The sequence below is a fragment of the Oncorhynchus masou genome, chromosome 29 (genome assembly GCF_036934945.1).
Source record: "Oncorhynchus masou masou isolate Uvic2021 chromosome 29, UVic_Omas_1.1, whole genome shotgun sequence".
Taxonomy (NCBI): Eukaryota; Metazoa; Chordata; class Actinopteri; order Salmoniformes; family Salmonidae; genus Oncorhynchus; species Oncorhynchus masou.
The window spans coordinates 91,762,157-91,780,568 of record NC_088240.1 but is presented as its reverse complement, the minus strand read 5'-3'; the positions used below and the strand labels follow the sequence as shown (position 1 = coordinate 91,780,568).

General features: G+C 50.4%; 2 protein-coding genes across 2 annotated transcripts in view; both read right to left on the bottom strand.

Annotated features, from left to right (window-relative positions):
• LOC135520981 (eukaryotic translation initiation factor 3 subunit H) overlaps positions 1–2,707 on the bottom strand; it is a 129,157-nt gene extending 126,450 nt beyond the window's left edge. The window contains exon 1 of the mRNA XM_064946868.1: positions 2,559–2,707. Coding sequence (XP_064802940.1) covers positions 2,559–2,666 — 108 coding nt within the window. The 5' untranslated portion in view covers positions 2,667–2,707. The remainder of the gene's footprint in view (positions 1–2,558) is intronic.
• Positions 2,708–5,676: 2,969 nt separating this feature from the next.
• The window catches only part of LOC135520980 (double-strand-break repair protein rad21 homolog A-like), a 17,182-nt gene continuing 4,446 nt past the window's right edge, over positions 5,677–18,412 (bottom strand). The window contains exons 6-14 of the mRNA XM_064946867.1: positions 18,300–18,412; positions 17,805–17,927; positions 17,260–17,385; positions 14,553–14,776; positions 12,466–12,616; positions 10,711–10,844; positions 8,676–8,858; positions 7,676–7,756; positions 5,677–6,768 (exon numbers count right to left, since the gene is read on the bottom strand). The exon at positions 18,300–18,412 is cut by the window's right edge and continues 82 nt beyond it. Of these exons, the coding sequence (XP_064802939.1) occupies positions 6,577–6,768; positions 7,676–7,756; positions 8,676–8,858; positions 10,711–10,844; positions 12,466–12,616; positions 14,553–14,776; positions 17,260–17,385; positions 17,805–17,927; positions 18,300–18,412 (1,327 nt within the window). The 3' untranslated portion in view covers positions 5,677–6,576. The remainder of the gene's footprint in view (positions 6,769–7,675; positions 7,757–8,675; positions 8,859–10,710; positions 10,845–12,465; positions 12,617–14,552; positions 14,777–17,259; positions 17,386–17,804; positions 17,928–18,299) is intronic.

Genomic DNA, 18,412 nt, shown 5'->3' with positions numbered 1-18,412 from the left:
CTGGCACTGACTGTCAGTCCTGTACTGTGGACACAATAGGAGCCACTTCTGGCACTGACTGTCAGTCCTGTACTGTGGACACAGCAGGGGCCACTTCTGGCACTGACTGTCAGTCCTGTGTTTTGTACTGTGGACACAGCAGGGGCCACTTCTGGCACTGACTGTCAGTCCTGTGTTTTGTACTGTGGACACAGAAGGGGCCACTTCTGGCACTGACTGTCAGTCCTGTGGTTTGTACTGTGGACACAGAAGGGGCCACTTCTGGCACTGACTGTCAGTCCTGTGGTTTGTACTGTGGACACAGAAGGGGCCACTTCTGGCACTGACTGTCAGTCCTGTGGCTTGTACTGTGGACACAGTAGGGGCCACCTCTGGCACTGACTGTCAGTCCTGTGTTTTGTACTGTGGACACAGAAGGGGCCACTTCTGGCACTGACTGTCAGTCCTGTACTGTGGACACAGCAGGGGCCACTTCTGGCACTGACTGTCAGTCCTGTGTTTTGTACTGTGGACACAGCAGGGGCCACTTCTGGCACTGACTGTCAGTCCTGTGTTTTGTACTGTGGACACAGAAGGGGCCACTTCTGGCACTGACTGTCAGTCCTGTGGTTTGTACTGTGGACACAGAAGGGGCCACTTCTGGCACTGACTGTCAGTCCTGTGGTTTGTACTGTGGACACAGAAGGGGCCACTTCTGGCACTGACTGTCAGTCCTGTGTTTTGTACCGTGGACACAGTAGGGGCCACTTCTGGCACTGACTGTCAGTCCTGTACTGTGGACACAGTAGGGGCCACTTCTGGCACTGACTGTCAGTCCTGTGGTTTGTACCGTGGACACAGTAGGGGCCACTTCTGGCACTGACTGTCAGTCCTGTACTGTGGACACAGTAGGGGCCACTTCTGGCACTGACTGTCAGTCCTGTGGTTTGTACTGTGGACACAGTAGGGGCCACCTCTGGCACTGACTGTCAGTCCTGTGTTTTGTTTGACACCTGAACATGAATGTGCCTCAAATTGACCGACAGGGCAACATCTCTTTGAACTATGTACATGCTCCCAGTTATTGCTACAGACTAACTACTAGTGGTGTAAAGTACTTAACTATTTATATTTTTGACAACTTTAGGTTTTACTCCACTACAATCTTAAAGAAAATAAAAAGTGCTTTTTCCTCCCTACATTTTCCCTGAAACCCAAAAGTATTCGTTACATTTTGAATGTTTAGCAGGACAGAAAATTGTCTAATTTACACACTTATCAAAAGAACATCCCTGGTCATCCCTACTGCCTCTGATCTGGAAGACCCACTAAACAGAGAACATCCCTGGTCACCCCTACTGCCTCTGATCTGGAGGACTCATTAAACAGAGAACATCCCTGGTCCATCCCTACTGCCTCTGATCTGGAGGACTCATTAAACAGAGAACATCCCTGGTCATCCCTACTGGCTCTGATCTGGAGGACTCATTAAACAGAGAACATCCCTGGTCCATCCCTACTGCCTCTGATCTGGAGGACTCATTAAACAGAGAACATCCCTGGTCCATCCCTACTGCCTCTGATACATTTACATTTAAGTCATTTAGCAGACGCTCTTATCCAGAGCGACTTTGATCTGGAGGACTCACTAAACAGAGAACATCCCTGGTCATCCCTACTGGCTCTGATCTGGAGGACTCACTAAACAGAGAACATCCCTGGTCATCCCTACTGGCTCTGATCTGGAGGACTCACTAAACAGAGAACATCCCTGGTCACCCCTACTGCCTCTGATCTGGAGGACTCACTAAACACAAACGCTTCGTTTGTAAACTATGTCTGAGAGTTGAACTGTGACCCTGGCTATCCTTAAATGTGAAAAAAAAACAAGAAAATTGTGTCTTCTGGTTCATTTTAAATGTATACTTTAACCTTTGATACTTAAGTACATTTTAAACCAAATATTTTTAGACTTTTACTCTAGTAGTATTTTACTGGGTGTCTCATACTTGCGTCATTTTCTTTCAAGAGGTCTACATTTACTCAAGTTTGAAAACGGGGTACTTTTATCCACCCGTTTAGCTACATAGGTTGAGACGGATTTTCAGCCGTATGGCAGGAGTGACGTCACTATCCTTTTCTACACGAAAAAAAAAAAGTTTTTTAGTTTAATTTATTAATTCGACCATTTAAAAAAAAACAAGCACACAAAACTTAAAAGGCTTATACATGAACATGAATAACATCGAGGTTAACGGGATTATTTCCATTGTGGTCCTCTTGAGACAAGATGACTCGAGAAGACCCAACACAGTATGGCAGTACTAACAACTTTTAACGTTAGCAACAAGACCCTGGTGTTAATGTCTGGTCAATCAGGCTTTTTATTGTCACAACAACAAAAATGGTACAGACGGCGATACTATCCAACCACATTTAACAGTTAGGACACATTCCATACATCCCGCTTGTGTCCGCCATGATGCTAAAGCTAACTAGCATAGCCACACTTTCCAGCCAGTTTATCCGCGTCCCACAGCCTCCAAAAGCGGACAGAAATAACCTCGTATTTAACTCACCAGCCCCTCGATCTGAATCTGTTTCACAGGTGAATCTAAAGTTGCTCCCGGAGACGTGGAAGCCATCGGGGCGGTTGGTGTCGACGGTGTTTCCTTGCGAGTAGCCATTCTGAAACACGCCGAAAAAAAGAGGGAAGAAAGAGAGGGTGGGACATAGTGCACCGGCTTTCTACGCTTGGGGAAAATGGTTACATAATAAATAGTTCCGAATGTCGAGCCATTATTTAGAGACGAGATACAGTCATATCTACATAGAGTAAGTAGTTCAAACACGATGTCATTGATTTATTGTGCTGCCATCACATAATTCATTTAATGAGGAAAAGATCTTCAACCTCTCTCCTTTCTATACTTTTTAACAGTAAGTTGTCTTGTGCCGTTCACGAGCCTTTTGGGGCCCAAAGCATCATTTAGTTTCCCCCACCCCCAGCGATCAAAACATTTTAGCAGCCCCCCCCCCCCCCCCCCTGACAGCGGTTAGGGAAAAAAATACGTTTTAGAGTTAATTTCCTGCAATTGTACACATTTTGCAATGGGGCATAGAGAATAAGTTGCCGTTTTAAATGTATGCTTTTTATTTAACGAGGCAAGTCATTTTTATTTACAATGACGGCCTACTCCGGACGACGCTGGGCTGTACTCCGCCTTTGGGACTCCCAATCACGGCCAGATGTGATTCAGCCTGGATTCGAACCAGAGACTGTAGTGACGCCTCTTGCACTGAGATGCAGTGCCTTAGACACTGTATAATAATGACACCGAAGGAGATGGTTGCCGTTTTACGATCCCGTAACCGATATGTATTTATTTTTTCTTTATTTGTAACTTATTTTGTACATAATGTTTCTGACGGGGTGTCTTATGACCGAAAAGAGCTTCTTGATATCAGGGCAGCGATTACTCAGCCCGTACTGGAGGAATTCTTCAATGTGCCAGAATGACACAACAAGATGGAGGGGTTGCTAAGAGACAGATTGGATGAGTGGAATAATGTGTCAACGTGTGGTCCCACTGTGGTCTCCACCTCTTTAGAGGGCTTTGCCTCTACTGTTATGAAGAGAGAGAGAGAGAGAGAGGAAGGAAGGAAAGATTAAGGAAGGAGGAGAGGAAGAGAGGAAAAGGGGCTGAATGGATTTAAAATGTATTTATTTTTTGCAACTTATTTTGTACATAATGTTTCTGACGCGGTGTCTTATGACCGAAAAGAGCTTCTTGATATCAGGGCAGCGATTACCCGTACTGGAGGAATTCTTCAACGAGTCGGACGGAAACGATGACGTCGGTCCGGGCGCCTTGTAAGGATCCGTCTCAAAGACGGTGATCTACATTTACCATCGGTCCTATTAGCCAACGTAGAATCAAATTATAATCAAATAGACGAGCACGTATATCCTACCAACGGGACATTATTAAAAACTTGTCTCAGGATGGTAAGTTGGTGGTTGAAGATATCCCTCTTGTGGTGTGGGGGCTGTGCTTTGGCAAAATGGGTGGGGTTATATCCTGCCTGTTTGGCCCTGTCCGGGGGTATCATCGGATGGGGCCACAGTGTCTCCTGACCCCTCCTGTCTCAGCCTCCAGTATTTATGCTGCAGTAGTTTATGTGTCGGGGGGCTAGGGTCAGTTTGTTATATCTGGAGTACGTATGCTCTCTCTAATACGCTCTTTCTTTCTCTCTCTCGGACCTTAGCCCTAGGACCATGCCTCAGGACTATGCCTAAGGACTACCCGGCATGATGACTCCTTGCTGTCTCCAGTCCACCTGGCCGTGCTGCTGCTCCAGTTTCAACTGTTCTGCCTGCGGCTATGGAATCCTGACCTGTTCACCGGATGTGCTACCTGTCCCAGACCTGCTGTTTTCAACTCTCTAGAGACAGCAGGAGCGGTAGAGATACTCTTAATGATCGGCTATGAAAAGCCAACTGACATTTACTCCTGAGGTGCTGACTTGCTGCACCCTCGACTACTTCTGTGATTATTATTATTTGACCATGCTGGTCATTTATGAACACTTGAACATCTTGTTCTGTTATAATCTTCACCCCTCATAGCCTGGTTCCTCTCTAGGTTTCATCCTAGGTTTTGGCCTTTCTATGGAGTTTTTCCTAGCCACCGTGCTTCTACACCTGCATTGCTTGCTGTTTGGGGTTTTAGGCTGGGTTTCTGTACAGCACTTTGTGACATCAGCTGGTGCAAGAAGGGCTTTATAAATACATTTGATTGATTGATTCTACAGCTTATCATGAGATACTCTACCTCAGGCGAGCAAAACCTTAAGACACTTCCTTAGATATCGTGCAGCAGCTGTTGTTTACATATATGCATAGTCCACCACTTTGAGATATCAGCTGATGTGAGAAGGGCTTTATAAATACATTTGATTTGATTCATATCTTATGTTTCAGAGTCGTGGCTGAACAACAACATGATTAACATACAGCTGGCGGGTTTTAAGCTTTTTCGTCGGGAGTCACGAGTGTCAACTGGTGTTGTATTCTAAACAGCAGGATTATTAAAGGGATACCTCGAGATTTTGGCAATGAAGCCCTTTATCTTCTTCCCCAGTCAGATTAACTCGTGGATACCATTTTTTCTGTCTCAGACTGTGTCCAGTATGAAGGAAGCATGCTAGCTGTTCCCATAGACTTCCATTCAATGCGCTAACACTAGTTAGCAACATTACTTTTTTTCATGTGCATGTGACAAATAAAATTTGATTTCAAACTGCACAGACATAAAAATGATATCCACGAATTCACTCTGAGGAAGTATGTAAAAAGGTTTCATTGCCAAAATATTTAATCATCTCTTTAAGTTAGCCTCAACTTGTCATCAAGTCAGTTATTTTAAGTCCACATTTCTCTAAAAGATTAAATCATTTCAAGCCATTTTGAGCAGTCAGCTGGGCCAAGTCATTTTGAACAGTCAGCTGGGCCAAGTCATTTTGAACAGTCTGCTGGGCCAAGTCATTTTGAACAGTCTGCTGGGCCAAGTCATTTTGAACAGTCAGCCGGGCCAAGTCATTTTGAACAGTCAGCCGGGCCAAGTCATTGATCTTGCTTTCTGGAACAGATGCTTGATGTAATTTCACCAGACTGAATGGTTCAGAGTGTGTAAGCCAAGTTATTAAAACACTTTTATTTCACATTTTTTACAGAAGTATCACAACAGCTAGTTAACCATAAGACTTAAAACCATGGGATCATCAACTTTTCATTGAAACATGTACAAGCGTCTAGTTACTTTATGCAACAACAAACTAAAATAGCTGTGGAGGTACAAAACGCAACGTGAATAAATGGGCATTATTATACACCTAAACAATACAATTCAATGCTAGTCGTAATATAGCCAATTTATCAACAGAAATAACAACCTGTAAAAACAAAACAAAAATGAAAACCAGGATTTTATGTCAAGTGCAATGAGGAAGAACTCGAGGTGAAGAGCACTTATTCCATTTCTCTCATGATATAACAGTACCTGTAAACAGCATGTATGTAACATGAAAGACAAAATGTTCTTGCACAATTTTTTGGGTGGGGAATTCTTGATTGGAGACTAAAATTTGATGCATCTTTTGATGAATTTGACCATTACAGAGCAGTGGGACATGCATTGTTACATGCGCCGCACCCCCCCCCCAAAACAAAACAACTAGTGTGGTCGGAAAGCTTTACAAAATGAGAGAAAAATAAAATAAAAAATTGATAGGAAATATAAATATACTGGATAAATGCATTTCTCACTTAAAAAAAACAATACTGCATGATTCAGTTGGTGGTAGATACAGTACAATCCTTTTCAAAGTTAGCATTTAGGACCCCCCCACCCCCCCCAACAAACAAATGGAAAAAAAAAAACTCTAAAACATACATAAAAATAGTGAAAAAAAGACATTTCCAAATGGCACCATATTCCCTATATAGTGCACTACTTTGGCCCAGAACCCTAGGAGGCTCTGGTCAAAAGTAGGGCGCTGTATAGGAACTAGTGCCATTTGGCCCTCAGCCAGTGTCTAAACCAGGTGGAATCTTGGTCCGGCTGTAGCGATGATGTCACTGTAAGGCTCGGTCTGGTTGAGCTCGATGGCCTGCTGTTTCTTCAGAACCAGGAAGCTGTAGAACTTGGCGGCCGCCTGCTTCTTGTTGTTGTCTCGGCACAGCGCCAACAAGCTGACCTGCTCGGCTCCCGTCTTGGCCATGACTCGCTGTAGAGAGGAGAGAACAGAGAGACGGTCACCTTACTGATCAATGGTCTGTTCAGCCAGACGACAGACCGACCCAGGGGGCCGTCCAGCCAGACGACAGACCGACCCAGGGGGTCGTCCAGCGAGACGACAGACCGACCCAGGGGGTCGTCCAGCCAGACGACAGACCGACCCAGGGGGTCGTCCAGCCAGACGACAGACCGACCCAGGGGGTCGTCCAGCCAGACGACAGACCGACCCAGGGGGTCGTCCAGCCAGACGACAGACCGACCCAGGGGGTCGTCCAGCCAGACGACAGACCGACCCAGGGGTCGTCCAGCCAGACGACAGACCGACCCAGGGGGTCGTCCAGCCAGACGACAGACCGACCCAGGGGGTCGTCCAGCCAGACGACAGACCGACCCAGGGGGTCGTCCAGCCAGACGACAGACCGACCCAGGGGGTCGTCCAGCCAGACGACAGACCGACCCAGGGGGTCGTCCAGCCAGACGACAGACCGACCCAGGGGGTCGTCCAGCCAGACGACAGACCGACCCAGGGGGTCGTCCAGCCAGACGACAGACCGACCCAGGGGGTCGTCCAGCCAGACGACAGACCGACCCAGGGGGTCGTCCAGCCAGACGACAGACCGACCCAGGGGGTCGTCCAGCTAGTTAACAGACCGACCCAGGAGAAAGTGGTTCGTCCAAATAAGAGATGATGGAATGACTGCTAAGATATGAAGTCAGTCGCCTCCAGACAATCAGATGTCGCTATCAGATATTATCAGATATTCTCCAATAACCTGTTTTCCATTATAGCAATTTTCCACATGGAAATGTTATATTCTGTACCTCTAATTTCAAACAGAACATGAGCATAGTTTGTTTGTTTACTTGAAGAAGTGAATAACAGGATATTTGTTTACCTGAAGGCCATGCAGCATCTGCTGGGTCCTCTTGTTCCACCTCTTCTCCTCCTGGTCCTGAGTTGGATCACCCTCCTCCTCCTGCAAACAAACACACACACACACTGAAAACATGCAGGACCTCAAGGCGGCTGGACACAGTCCATTAATCTCCAAAGGTATCATAGAGGTGTATTACCCACACATATAAACATTCTTTACATATCTTCTGAGCTTACTTTCTAACCAGTTACGTCACTCCATCCCCCCCAGGTCTCTACCCTCCTGCCCCCCCCGTCTCTACCCTCCTGCCCCCCCCGTCTCTACCCTCCTGCCCCCCGTCTCTACCCTCCTGCCCCCCCGTCTCTACCCTCCTGCCCCCCCCGTCTCTACCCTCCTGCCCCCCCCGTCTCTACCCTCCTGCCCCCCTCGACTCTACCCTCCCCCTCGACTCTACCCTCCCCCTCGACTCTACCCTCCCCCTCGACTCTACCCTCCCCCTCGACTCTAACCTCCTCACCCCCCTATATAAATCCCCCCGATGGTAAGTTACCCCCCCATATATAAACCCTCCCCGATGGTAAGTTGCCCCCCCATATATAAACCCTCCCCGATGGTAAGTTGCCTCCCCCATATATAAACCCCCCGATGGTAAGTTGCCCCCCATATATAAACCCTCCCTGATGGTAAGTTGCCCCCCATATATAAACCCCCCCGATGGTAAGTTGCCCCCCATATATAAACCCTCCCTGATGGTAAGTTACCCCCCATATATAAACCCTCCCTGATGGTAAGTTGCCCCCCCATATATAAACCCTCCCTGATGGTAAGTTGCCCCCCCATATATAAACCCTCCCTGATGGTAAGTTGCCCCCCCATATATAAACCCTCCCTGATGGTAAGTTGCCCCCCCATATAAAACCCCCCTGATGGTAAGTTGCCCCCCCATATATAAACCCCCCTGATGGTAAGTTGCCCCCCATATATAAACCCCCCCTGATGGTAAGTTGCCACCACTCACCTCCTCATCGCTGTCATCCTTGTCCTTCTTCTCCTTGTCCAGCAGGTCCAGCTCAGGGACCAGCTGTGTGAGGTTGAGGCTCTCCTCTGGGGGCAGGTCTACCTGGGGCAGGTCTACCTGGGGCAGGTCTACCTGGGCCATGGATAGGACTGAGAGATCAGTCTGAGGCTCCTGGGCTCCCATCTAAATGGACGAGACGAGAGGGGGTTGTTGGATACACATACCAGAACTAGTCAGAGGTGAGACAAAACATCAACCATTTCATTACTGGTTGTTGAATACATTTATATACACCTTGCTGTTATTACTGGGGGGGGGGGGGGGCATCGTTTAACATTATGTCAATTTAGCAGATGCTCTGATCCAGAGACTTAACTCAGTGCATCTGACTACAGTAGGTTAGACATCTAGTCACAGGAAATGGGACAAAACATGAATGATTCCATTGCTGGCTGGTTCCATATCCATTCTGACGGTGTTTTTAAAATGTATGTATTTTTTATTTAACTTGGCAAGTCAGTTAAGAATTTGTTCTTATTTTACAATGACAGCCTAGGAAACAGTGGGTTAACTGCCTGTTCAGGGGCAGAACGACAGATTTGTACCTTGTCAGTTTGGGGATTTGAACTTGCAACCTTTCGGTTACTAGTCCAACACTCTAACCACTAGGCTACCCTGCCGCCTCTGCGCTCTAACCACTAGGCTACCCTGCCGCCTCTGCGCTCTAACCACTAGGCTACCCTGCCGCCTCTGCGCTCTAACCACTAGGCTACCCTGCCGCCTCTGCGCTCTAACCACTAGGCTACCCTGCCGCCTCTGCGCTCTAACCACTAGGCTACCCTGCCGCCTCTGCGCTCTAACCACTAGGCTACCCTGCCGCCTCTGCGCTCTAACCACTAGGCTACCCTGCCGCCTCTGCGCTCTAACCACTAGGCTACCCTGCCGCCTCTGCGCTCTAACCACTAGGCTACCCTGCCGCCTCTGCGCTCTAACCACTAGGCTACCCTGCCGCCTCTGCGCTCTAACCACTAGGCTACCCTGCCGCCTCTGCGCTCTAACCACTAGGCTACCCTGCCGCCTCTGCGCTCTAACCACTAGGCTACCCTGCCGCCTCTGCGCTCTAACCACTAGGCTACCCTGCCGCCTCTGCGCTCTAACCACTAGGCTACCCTGCCGCCTCTGCGCTCTAACCACTAGGCTACCCTGCCGCCTCTGCGCTCTAACCACTAGGCTACCCTGCCGCCTCTGCGCTCTAACCACTAGGCTACCCTGCCGCCTCTACGCTCTAACCACTAGGCCACCCTGCCGCCTCTACGCTCTAACCACTAGGCCACCCTGCCGCCTCTACGCTCTAACCACTAGGCCACCCTGCCGCCTCTACGCTCTAACCACTAGGCCACCCTGCCGCCTCTACGCTCTAACCACTAGGCCACCCTGCCGCCTCTACGCTCTAACCACTAGGCCACCCTGCTGCCCCCACCTAAAAGGCTGATATCCCAGCCTCCTGAATGAAAGCAGAGGTACTCACAGGCAGGCCAGCCTCCCGAATGAAAGCAGAGGTACTCACAGGCAGGCCAGCCTCCCGAATGAAAGCAGAGGTACTCACAGGCAGGCCAGCCTCCTGAATGAAAGCAGAGGTACTCACAGGCAGGCCAGCCTCCTGAATGAAAGCAGAGGTACTCACAGGCAGGCCAGCCTCCTGAATGAAAGCAGAGGTACTCACAGGCAGGCCAGCCTCCTGAATGAAAGCAGAGGTACTCACAGGCAGGCCAGCCTCCTGAATGAAAGCAGAGGTACTCACAGGCAGGCCAGCCTCCTGAATGAAAGCAGAGGTACTCACAGGCAGGCCAGCCTCCTGAATGAAAGCAGAGGTACTCACAGGCAGGCCAGCCTCCTGAATGAAAGCAGAGGTACTCACAGGCAGGCCAGCCTCCTGAATGAAAGCAGAGGTACTCACAGGCAGGCCAGCCTCCTGAATGAAAGCAGAGGTACTCACAGGCAGGCCAGCCTCCTGAATGAAAGCAGAGGTACTCACAGGCAGGCCAGCCTCCTTGTGTTTGAGTCCGTGTGGGGTGGACGGTGGTGGCATGACAGACTCATCCAGGGTGGTCCTACTCCCCTCCATGGCTGAGGCCTGCAGCATACTGGGTTCCTCCATGATGGTCTGGTCTGAGGACAGAGAGAGGGTTGGTTTGATAATGACAGGTCTGGTCTGAGAGAGAGAGGGTTGGTTTGATAATGACAGGTCTGGTCTGAGGAGAGAGAGAGAGAGAGGGTTGGTTTGATAATGACAGGTCTGGTCTGAGGAGAGAGAGAGGGTTGGTTTGATAATGACAGGTCTGGTCTGAGGAGAGAGAGAGAGGGTTGGTTTGATAATGACAGGTCTGGTCTGAGGAGAGAGAGAGAGAGAGGGTTGGTTTGATAATGACAGGTCTGGTCTGAGGACAGAGAGAGAGGGTTGGTTTGATAATGACAGGTCTGGGGAGAGAGAGAGGGTTGGTTTGATAATGACAGGTCTGGTCTGAGAGAGAGAGAGGGTTGGTTTGATAATGACAGGTCTGGTCTGAGGAGAGAGAGAGAGAGAGAGAGGGTTGGTTTGATAATGACAGGTCTGGTCTGAGGACAGAGAGAGAGGGTTGGTTTGATAATGACAGGTCTGGTCTGAGGACAGAGAGAGGGTTGGTTTGATAATGACAGGTCTGGTCTGAGGATAGATACGGAGAAAGCCTCCTCTCTGGGGTTAGTATATGAGGGGTGAGACAGCCTCCTCTCTGGGGTTAGTATATGAGGGGTGAGACAGCCTCCTCTCTGGGGTTAGTATATGAGGGGTGAGACAGCCTCCTCTCTGGGGTTAGTATATGAGGGGTGAGACAGCCTCCTCTCTGGGGTTAGTATATGAGGGGTGAGACAGCCTCCTCTTTGGGGTTAGACAGCCTCCTCTCTGGGGTTAGTATATGAGGGGGTGAGACAGCCTCCTCTCTGGGGTTAGTATATGAGGGGGTGAGACAGCCTCCTCTCTGGGGTTAGTATATGAGGGGTGAGACAGCCTCCTCTCTGGGGTTAGTATATGAGGGGTGAGACAGCCTCCTCTCTGGGGTGAGACAGCCTCCTCTCTGGGGTTAGTATATGAGGGGTGAGACAGCCTCCTCTCTGGGGTAAGTAGGTGTGGGGTGAGACAGCCTCCTCTCTGGGGTTAGTAGATGAGGGGTGGGACAGCCTCCTCTCTGGGGTTACTATATGAGGGGTGAGACAGCCTCCTCTCTGGGGTAAGTAGGTGTGGGGTGAGACAGCCTCCTCTCTGGGGTTAGTAGATGAGGGGTGAGACAGCCTCCTCTCTGGGGTTAGTAGATGAGGGGTGAGACAGCCTCCTCTCTGGGGTTAGTAGATGAGGGGTGAGACAGCCTCCTCTCTGGGGTTAGTAGATGAGGGGTGAGACAGCCTCCTCTCTGGGGTTAGTATATGAGGGGGTGAGACAGCCTCCTCTCTGGGGTTAGTATATGAGGGGGTGAGACAGTCTCCTCTCTGGGGTTAGTATATGAGGGGGTGAGACAGCCTCCTCTCTGGGGTTAGTATATGAGGGGTGAGACAGCCTCCTCTCTGGGGTTAGTATATGAGGGGGTGAGACAGCCTCCTCTCTGGGGTTAGTATATGAGGGGGTGAGACAGCCTCCTCTCTGGGGTTAGTAGATGAGGGGTGAGACAGCCTCCTCTCTGGGGTTAGTAGATGAGGGGTGGGACAGCCTCCTCTCTGGGGTAAGTAGATGAGGGGTGGGAGGCTGAAGGTAACTTACCAATAACGTCCCTGCCAGACAAAGCCTCCTCTCTGGGCACCTCGGGGTTCTCCAGGTCCTTCAGGAACTCATCCAGACTGTCAGCCTCTCCTCCCTTCCTCCTCTTCCTCATCTCGTCGGGCACCAGGGGAGTCAGGCAGCGCGTGAACATCTGACAACACAGGACATATTTCAGATAAAACCCATTCAACTTCCGGACAGTTAATGAGATCTCCGACACGCCCCCCCCCCCCTCCAGACTAAAGCCGCGCGTCTGTCCACCCCCCCCCTCCACACTAAAGCCGCGCGTGTCCTCACCCCCTCCAGACTAAAGCCGCGCGCGTGTCCTCACCCCCTCCAGACTAAAGCCGCGCGCGTGTCCTCACCCCTCCAGACTAAAGCCGCGCGCGTGTCCCCCCCCCCTCCAGACTAAAGCCGCGCGTGTCCCCCCCCTCCAGACTAAAGCCGCGCGCGTGTCCCCCCCCCCCCTCCAGACTAAAGCCGCGCGTGTCCCCCCCTCCAGACTAAAGCCGCGCGTGTCCCCCCCCCTCCAGACTAAAGCCGCGCGCGTGTCCCCCCCCTCCAGACTAAAGCCGCGCGCGTGTCCCCCCCCTCCAGACTAAAGCCGCGCGTGTCCCCCCCTCCAGACTAAAGCCGCGCGTGTCCCCCCCCCCCCCTCCAGACTAAAGCCGCGCGCGTGTCCCCACCCCCTCCAGACTAAAGCCGCGCGCGTGTCCCCACCCCCTCCAGACTAAAGCCGCGCGCGTGTCCCCACCCCCCAGACTAAAGCCGCGCGCGTGTCCCCACCCCCTCCAGACTAAAGCCGCGCGTGTCCCCACCCCCTCCAGACTAAAGCCGCGCGCGTGTCCACACCCCTCCAGACTAAAACCGCGCGTGTCCACACCCCCTCCAGACTAAAACCGCGCGCGTGTCCACACCCCCTCCAGACTAAAGCCGCGCGCGTGTCCACACCCCCTCCGGACTAAAGCCGCGCGTGTCCACACCCCTCCGGACTAAAGCCGCGCGCGTGTCCACACCCCTCCGGACTAAAGCCGCGCGCGTCCCCACACCCCCTCCAGACTAAAGCCGCGCGCGTCCCCACACCCCCTCCAGACTAAAGCCGCGCGCGTCCCCACACCCCCTCCAGACTAAAGCCGCGCGTGTGTCCACACCCCCTCCAGACTAAAACCGCGCGCGTGTCCACACCCCCTCCAGACTAAAGCCGCGCGCGTGTCCACACCCCCTCCGGACTAAAGCCGCGCGCGTGTCCACACCCCCTCCGGACTAAAGCCGCGCGCGTGTCCACACCCCCTCCGGACTAAAGCCGCGCGCGTCCCCACACCCCCTCCAGACTAAAGCCGCGCGCGTCCCCACACCCCCTCCAGACTAAAGCCGCGCGCGTCCCCACACCCCCTCCAGACTAAAGCCGCGCGTGTGTCCACACCCCCTCCAGACTAAAGCCGCGCGTGTCCACACCCCCCAGACTAAAGCCCCGCGCGTCCCCACACCCCCTCCAGACTAAAGCCGCGCGCGTCCCCACACCCCCTCCAGACTAAAGCCGCGCGTGTGTCCACACCCCCTCCAGACTAAAGCCGCGCGTGTCCACACCCCCTCCAGACTAAAGCCGCGCGTGTCCACACCCCCTCCAGACTAAAGCCGCGCGTGTCCACACCCCCCCCCAGACTAAAGCCCCGCGCGTGTCCACACACCCCCCCGACTAAAGCCCCGCGCGTGTCCACACACCCCCCAGACTAAAGCCCCGCGCGTGTCCACACACCCCCCAGACTAAAGCCGCGCGTGTGTCCACACCCCCTCCAGACTAAAGCCTCGCGTGTGTCCACCCCCCCTCCAGACTAAAGCTGTGTGTCCCCCCCCCTCCAGACTAAAGCGGTGTGTCCCCCCCTCCAGACTAAAGCTGTGTGTCCCCCCCCCTCCAGACTAAAGAGTAAAGCCAATTCAGAAGTCTAGACTCATCTATACCTAGTGAGATACAAGCTGAAAAATACAATGGTTTCATCTCAGTCAGTAACTGCAACTTCAAAAGGCCATTGTTCCGTGTGTGTTCACGTCTGTCTGTGTGTGTGTGTTGATCTCCTCCGGTCTCTTACCTTCAACAGTTTGCTGTTCCAGAGCGGCTGTGCTGGGAGAGAGAAGAGTTTCTCCACCCCTCCTGTCTCCTTCCACATCATCAGCTTCTTGGTGGGAGGGGCCAGGTCCAACGTGGTCACGATGTCCGAGTAGTCGCTGAGCTGGGCGCGGATCGACTTACTGTCCAGCTCTTTCAGGTTGTCGACAATCAGCTTCCTCTTTCTCTTCGCCTTGGTCTCTTTCACTAGACAGAGAAGTGTGGACGTCATTCTCGTTCACTAGACAGAAGTGTGGACGTCATTCTCGTTCACTAGACAGAAGTGTGGACGCCATTCTCTTTCACTAGACAGAGAAGTGTGGACGCCATTCTCTTTCACTAGACAGAGAAGTGTGGACGCCATTCTCTTTCACTAGACAGAGAAGTGTGGACGCCATTCTCGTTCACTAGACAGAGAAGTGTGGACGTCATTCTCGTTCACTAGACGGAGAAGTGTGGATGCCATTCTCGTTCACTAGACGGAGAAGTGTGGATGCCATTCTCGTTCACTAGACAGAAGTGTGGATGCCATTCTCGTTCACTAGACAGAAGTGTGGATGCCATTCTCGTTCACTAGACAGAAGTGTGGATGCCATTTTCCCACTAATGACCAAAAATCCCTTTCTTCCACCACAGAGCGAGAAGTTTGATCGGTTCGCTGAAACGTTGGCAGAATAAAGAAGGTGATTCTTCGCCAGCAGGGGGCAGGTGTTTATTTCCAGGTTTCGTACGCAGAATGGAATATTCTAAGACAAAGTGTTTCTTCAAAAGCTTAAGTCCCTGTGGTGTCAATGTTCAACAATTTCAATCAACTCTGTGTCAGCATGTCATTCCAGAGGCAACTCAAGTTATTCTCTTAGTTCCAGACAAGCTGAGACAACGGAAGTGTTTTTCATTGTGTTTTTACAGAACTAGAGATTAAAAGTACACAACAGCGCTTTGCTGTGAGAAAGTATTGTTTGCATATTTTTGATACTGAAATGTAAATCAGATTTTCAACCAAAACCTAATATTAGATAAAGGGAACCTGAGTTAAGAAATAAATAAATGAAATAGTTTTTTAACTAACAACGTTATTCAACACCCAATTCCCCGGTGAAAAAAGTAATTGCCTCCTTTACAACTCAATAAAACTTAAAATTTTAACCGTTTTCAACCAAACACAGCATTCCACAGTAAGAACCTCATACCAACGGTCAAGCATGGTGGTGGTGGTAGTGTGATGGTTTTGGGGATGCTTTGCTGCCTCAGGACCTGGACAACTTGCCTTAATAGAAGGAACCATGAATGAATTATCCTCCGTATCAGAGAGTTCTAGAATGTCTCCGTATCAGAGAGTTCTAGAATGCCTCCGTATCAGAGAGTTCTAGAATGTCTCCGTATCAGAGAGTTCTAGAATGCCTCTTGTATCAGAGAGTTCTAGAATGTCTCTGTATCAGAGTTCTAGAATGTCAGGCCACCCGTCTGTGATTTGGAATGGCCTCGTCAAAGTCCAGACCTAATCCCAATTTGAGAAGTTGTGGCAGGACTTGAAACGAGCAATTCCATGATTGAAAATCCACACGTGTCGCTGAGTTAAAGGGGTTCTGCATAGAAGAACGGGCCAGAATTCCTCCACAGAGATTGCTGCTAAAAGGTGGCACAACCAGTTAGAGTCTAAGTGGGGGGAATAACCTTTTTTCTCCACGAGGGGAATTGGGTATTGCATAAATATGTTTTAAAATAAGTATACATTTTCCTTGTTATTTGTGAACTCAGGTTCCCCTTTATCTAATAGTAGGTTTTGGTTGAAGATCTGACAATTCAGTATCAGAAATATGCACACAAAAATAAATTTTATAATAAAAAATAATAACAATTAAAAAAAATAATAATCAGAGAAGGGGTCAAATACTTTTTCACAGCGGATTTACATTTTAACAGCCAATTAAAGTGTTTTTGGTTGTGTTTCTACACTATTCTGACAGAGGAGAGCTGAGAGAAATGTTTTTGGTTGTGTTTCTACACTATTCTGACAGAGTCGAGCTGCTCACCAGACAAGCTGAGAAGTGTTTTCGGGTTGTGTTTCTACACTATTCTGACAGAGGAGAGCTGCTCACCAGACAAGCTGAGAAGTGTTTTCGGGTTGTGTTTCTACACTATTCTGACAGAGGAGAGCTGAGAGAAATGTTTTCGGGTTGTGTTTCTACACTATTCTGACAGAGGAGAGCTGCTCACCAGACAAGCTGAGAAGTGTTTTCGGGTTGTGTTTCTACACTATTCTGACAGAGGAGAGCTGCTCACCAGACAAGCTGAGAGAAGTGTTTTCGGGTTGTGTTTCTACACTATTCTGACAGAGGAGAGCTGAGAGAAATGTTTTCGGGTTGTGTTTCTACACTATTCTGACAGAGGAGAGCTGCTCACCAGACAAGCTGAGAGAAGTGTTTTCGGTTGTGTTTCTACACTATTCTGACAGAGGAGAGCTGAGAGAAGTGTTTTCGGTTGTGTTTCTACACTATACTGACAGAGGAGAGCTGAGAGAAATGTTTTCGGTTGTGTTTCTACACTATACTGACAGAGGAGAGCTGAGAGAAGTGTTTTCGGTTGTGTTTCTACACTATTCTGACAGAGTCGCGCTGCTCACCAGACAAGCTGAGAGAAGTGTTTTCGGTTGTGTTTCTACACTATTCTGACAGAGTCGCGCTGCTCACCAGTGATGTCGATGGGCTCCAAGGCGAAAGCCTCCTCCTCATTGTGGACCAGAGTGGTCTGTTCCGTCTGGTCCTGCATGGCCGGCAGGGGCTCGACTGGCCCGGAGTCGGGACTGTCTGGACCCGCTGTGGGACAACAACACACCTTAATGCACACAGTAGGAGTGATGACAGCAGTAAATATCTTCTCTGTCGTTTTAACGGTGTCATGGTTAAATCGATAATGAAAAAGTCTCTAGGTCGTTTTAATGGTGTCATGGTTAATCGATAACACGCTTATAGGTCATTTTAATGGTGAATTGTTATCGATTATCCAAACACACAAGCTTGTGATCCGGGTAGTGTTCAGTTGGGAGAAAACGTTTTGAAACAGGGAGGTACAACCTGAACTTGTCAAAATGAGAACACAGGTGTTTGTTTTCTGCCGGGAAAGGTTTTCGCAACGCTACGCCCTAATGAACAACACACTGACATGTTATCCCAGAAAGAGAGAGACAGATCAACAGATTTTAAAAGGACCACATTGGTCTGGGTAATGAACGTACGTGACTGTAGGTTGTCGAAGTCGTCCTCATCGTCTCCATGGTCTGGGGGAATCACGCTCTCTGTGATGGCTGGAGGGTCGTCAAATATACCGCCCCCATCCTCCTGGGACAGTAGTTTATCCACTGGACAGACGAGACAACACGGTTCAGGCTCCGGGACAAACCATTTGGGAGGGGGGGGGGGGGGGTGATAACACATTGACTGCTGTCATCGCATCACTCTGAATTTAGAATAGTACTCTATTAATCCTACACACAAACACACAGCTTAGAGCACAGAACCAGTCAACACTATGGGGCGGTATCCCAGCATTCCCCTCCCTAAGAGCACAGAGACAGACAACACTAAGAGGGTTTCCCAGCACCCCCCCCCCCCTACCACCCCCCAGCATCCCCCCCCACCCTACCCAGCATCCCCCTCCCTCCCTACCCAGCATCCCCCTCCCTACCCAGCATCCCCCTCCCTCCCTACCCAGCATCCCCCTCCCTCCCTACCCAGCATTCCTCCTTCGTTGTTCTCCATGGTGTCTCCAAAGTCGTCGTACTCCAGGTGGTTGGGCTTGTCCGGCAGGTGAGCAGGCCCAGGCTCTGCCTCCAGCAGCAGATTA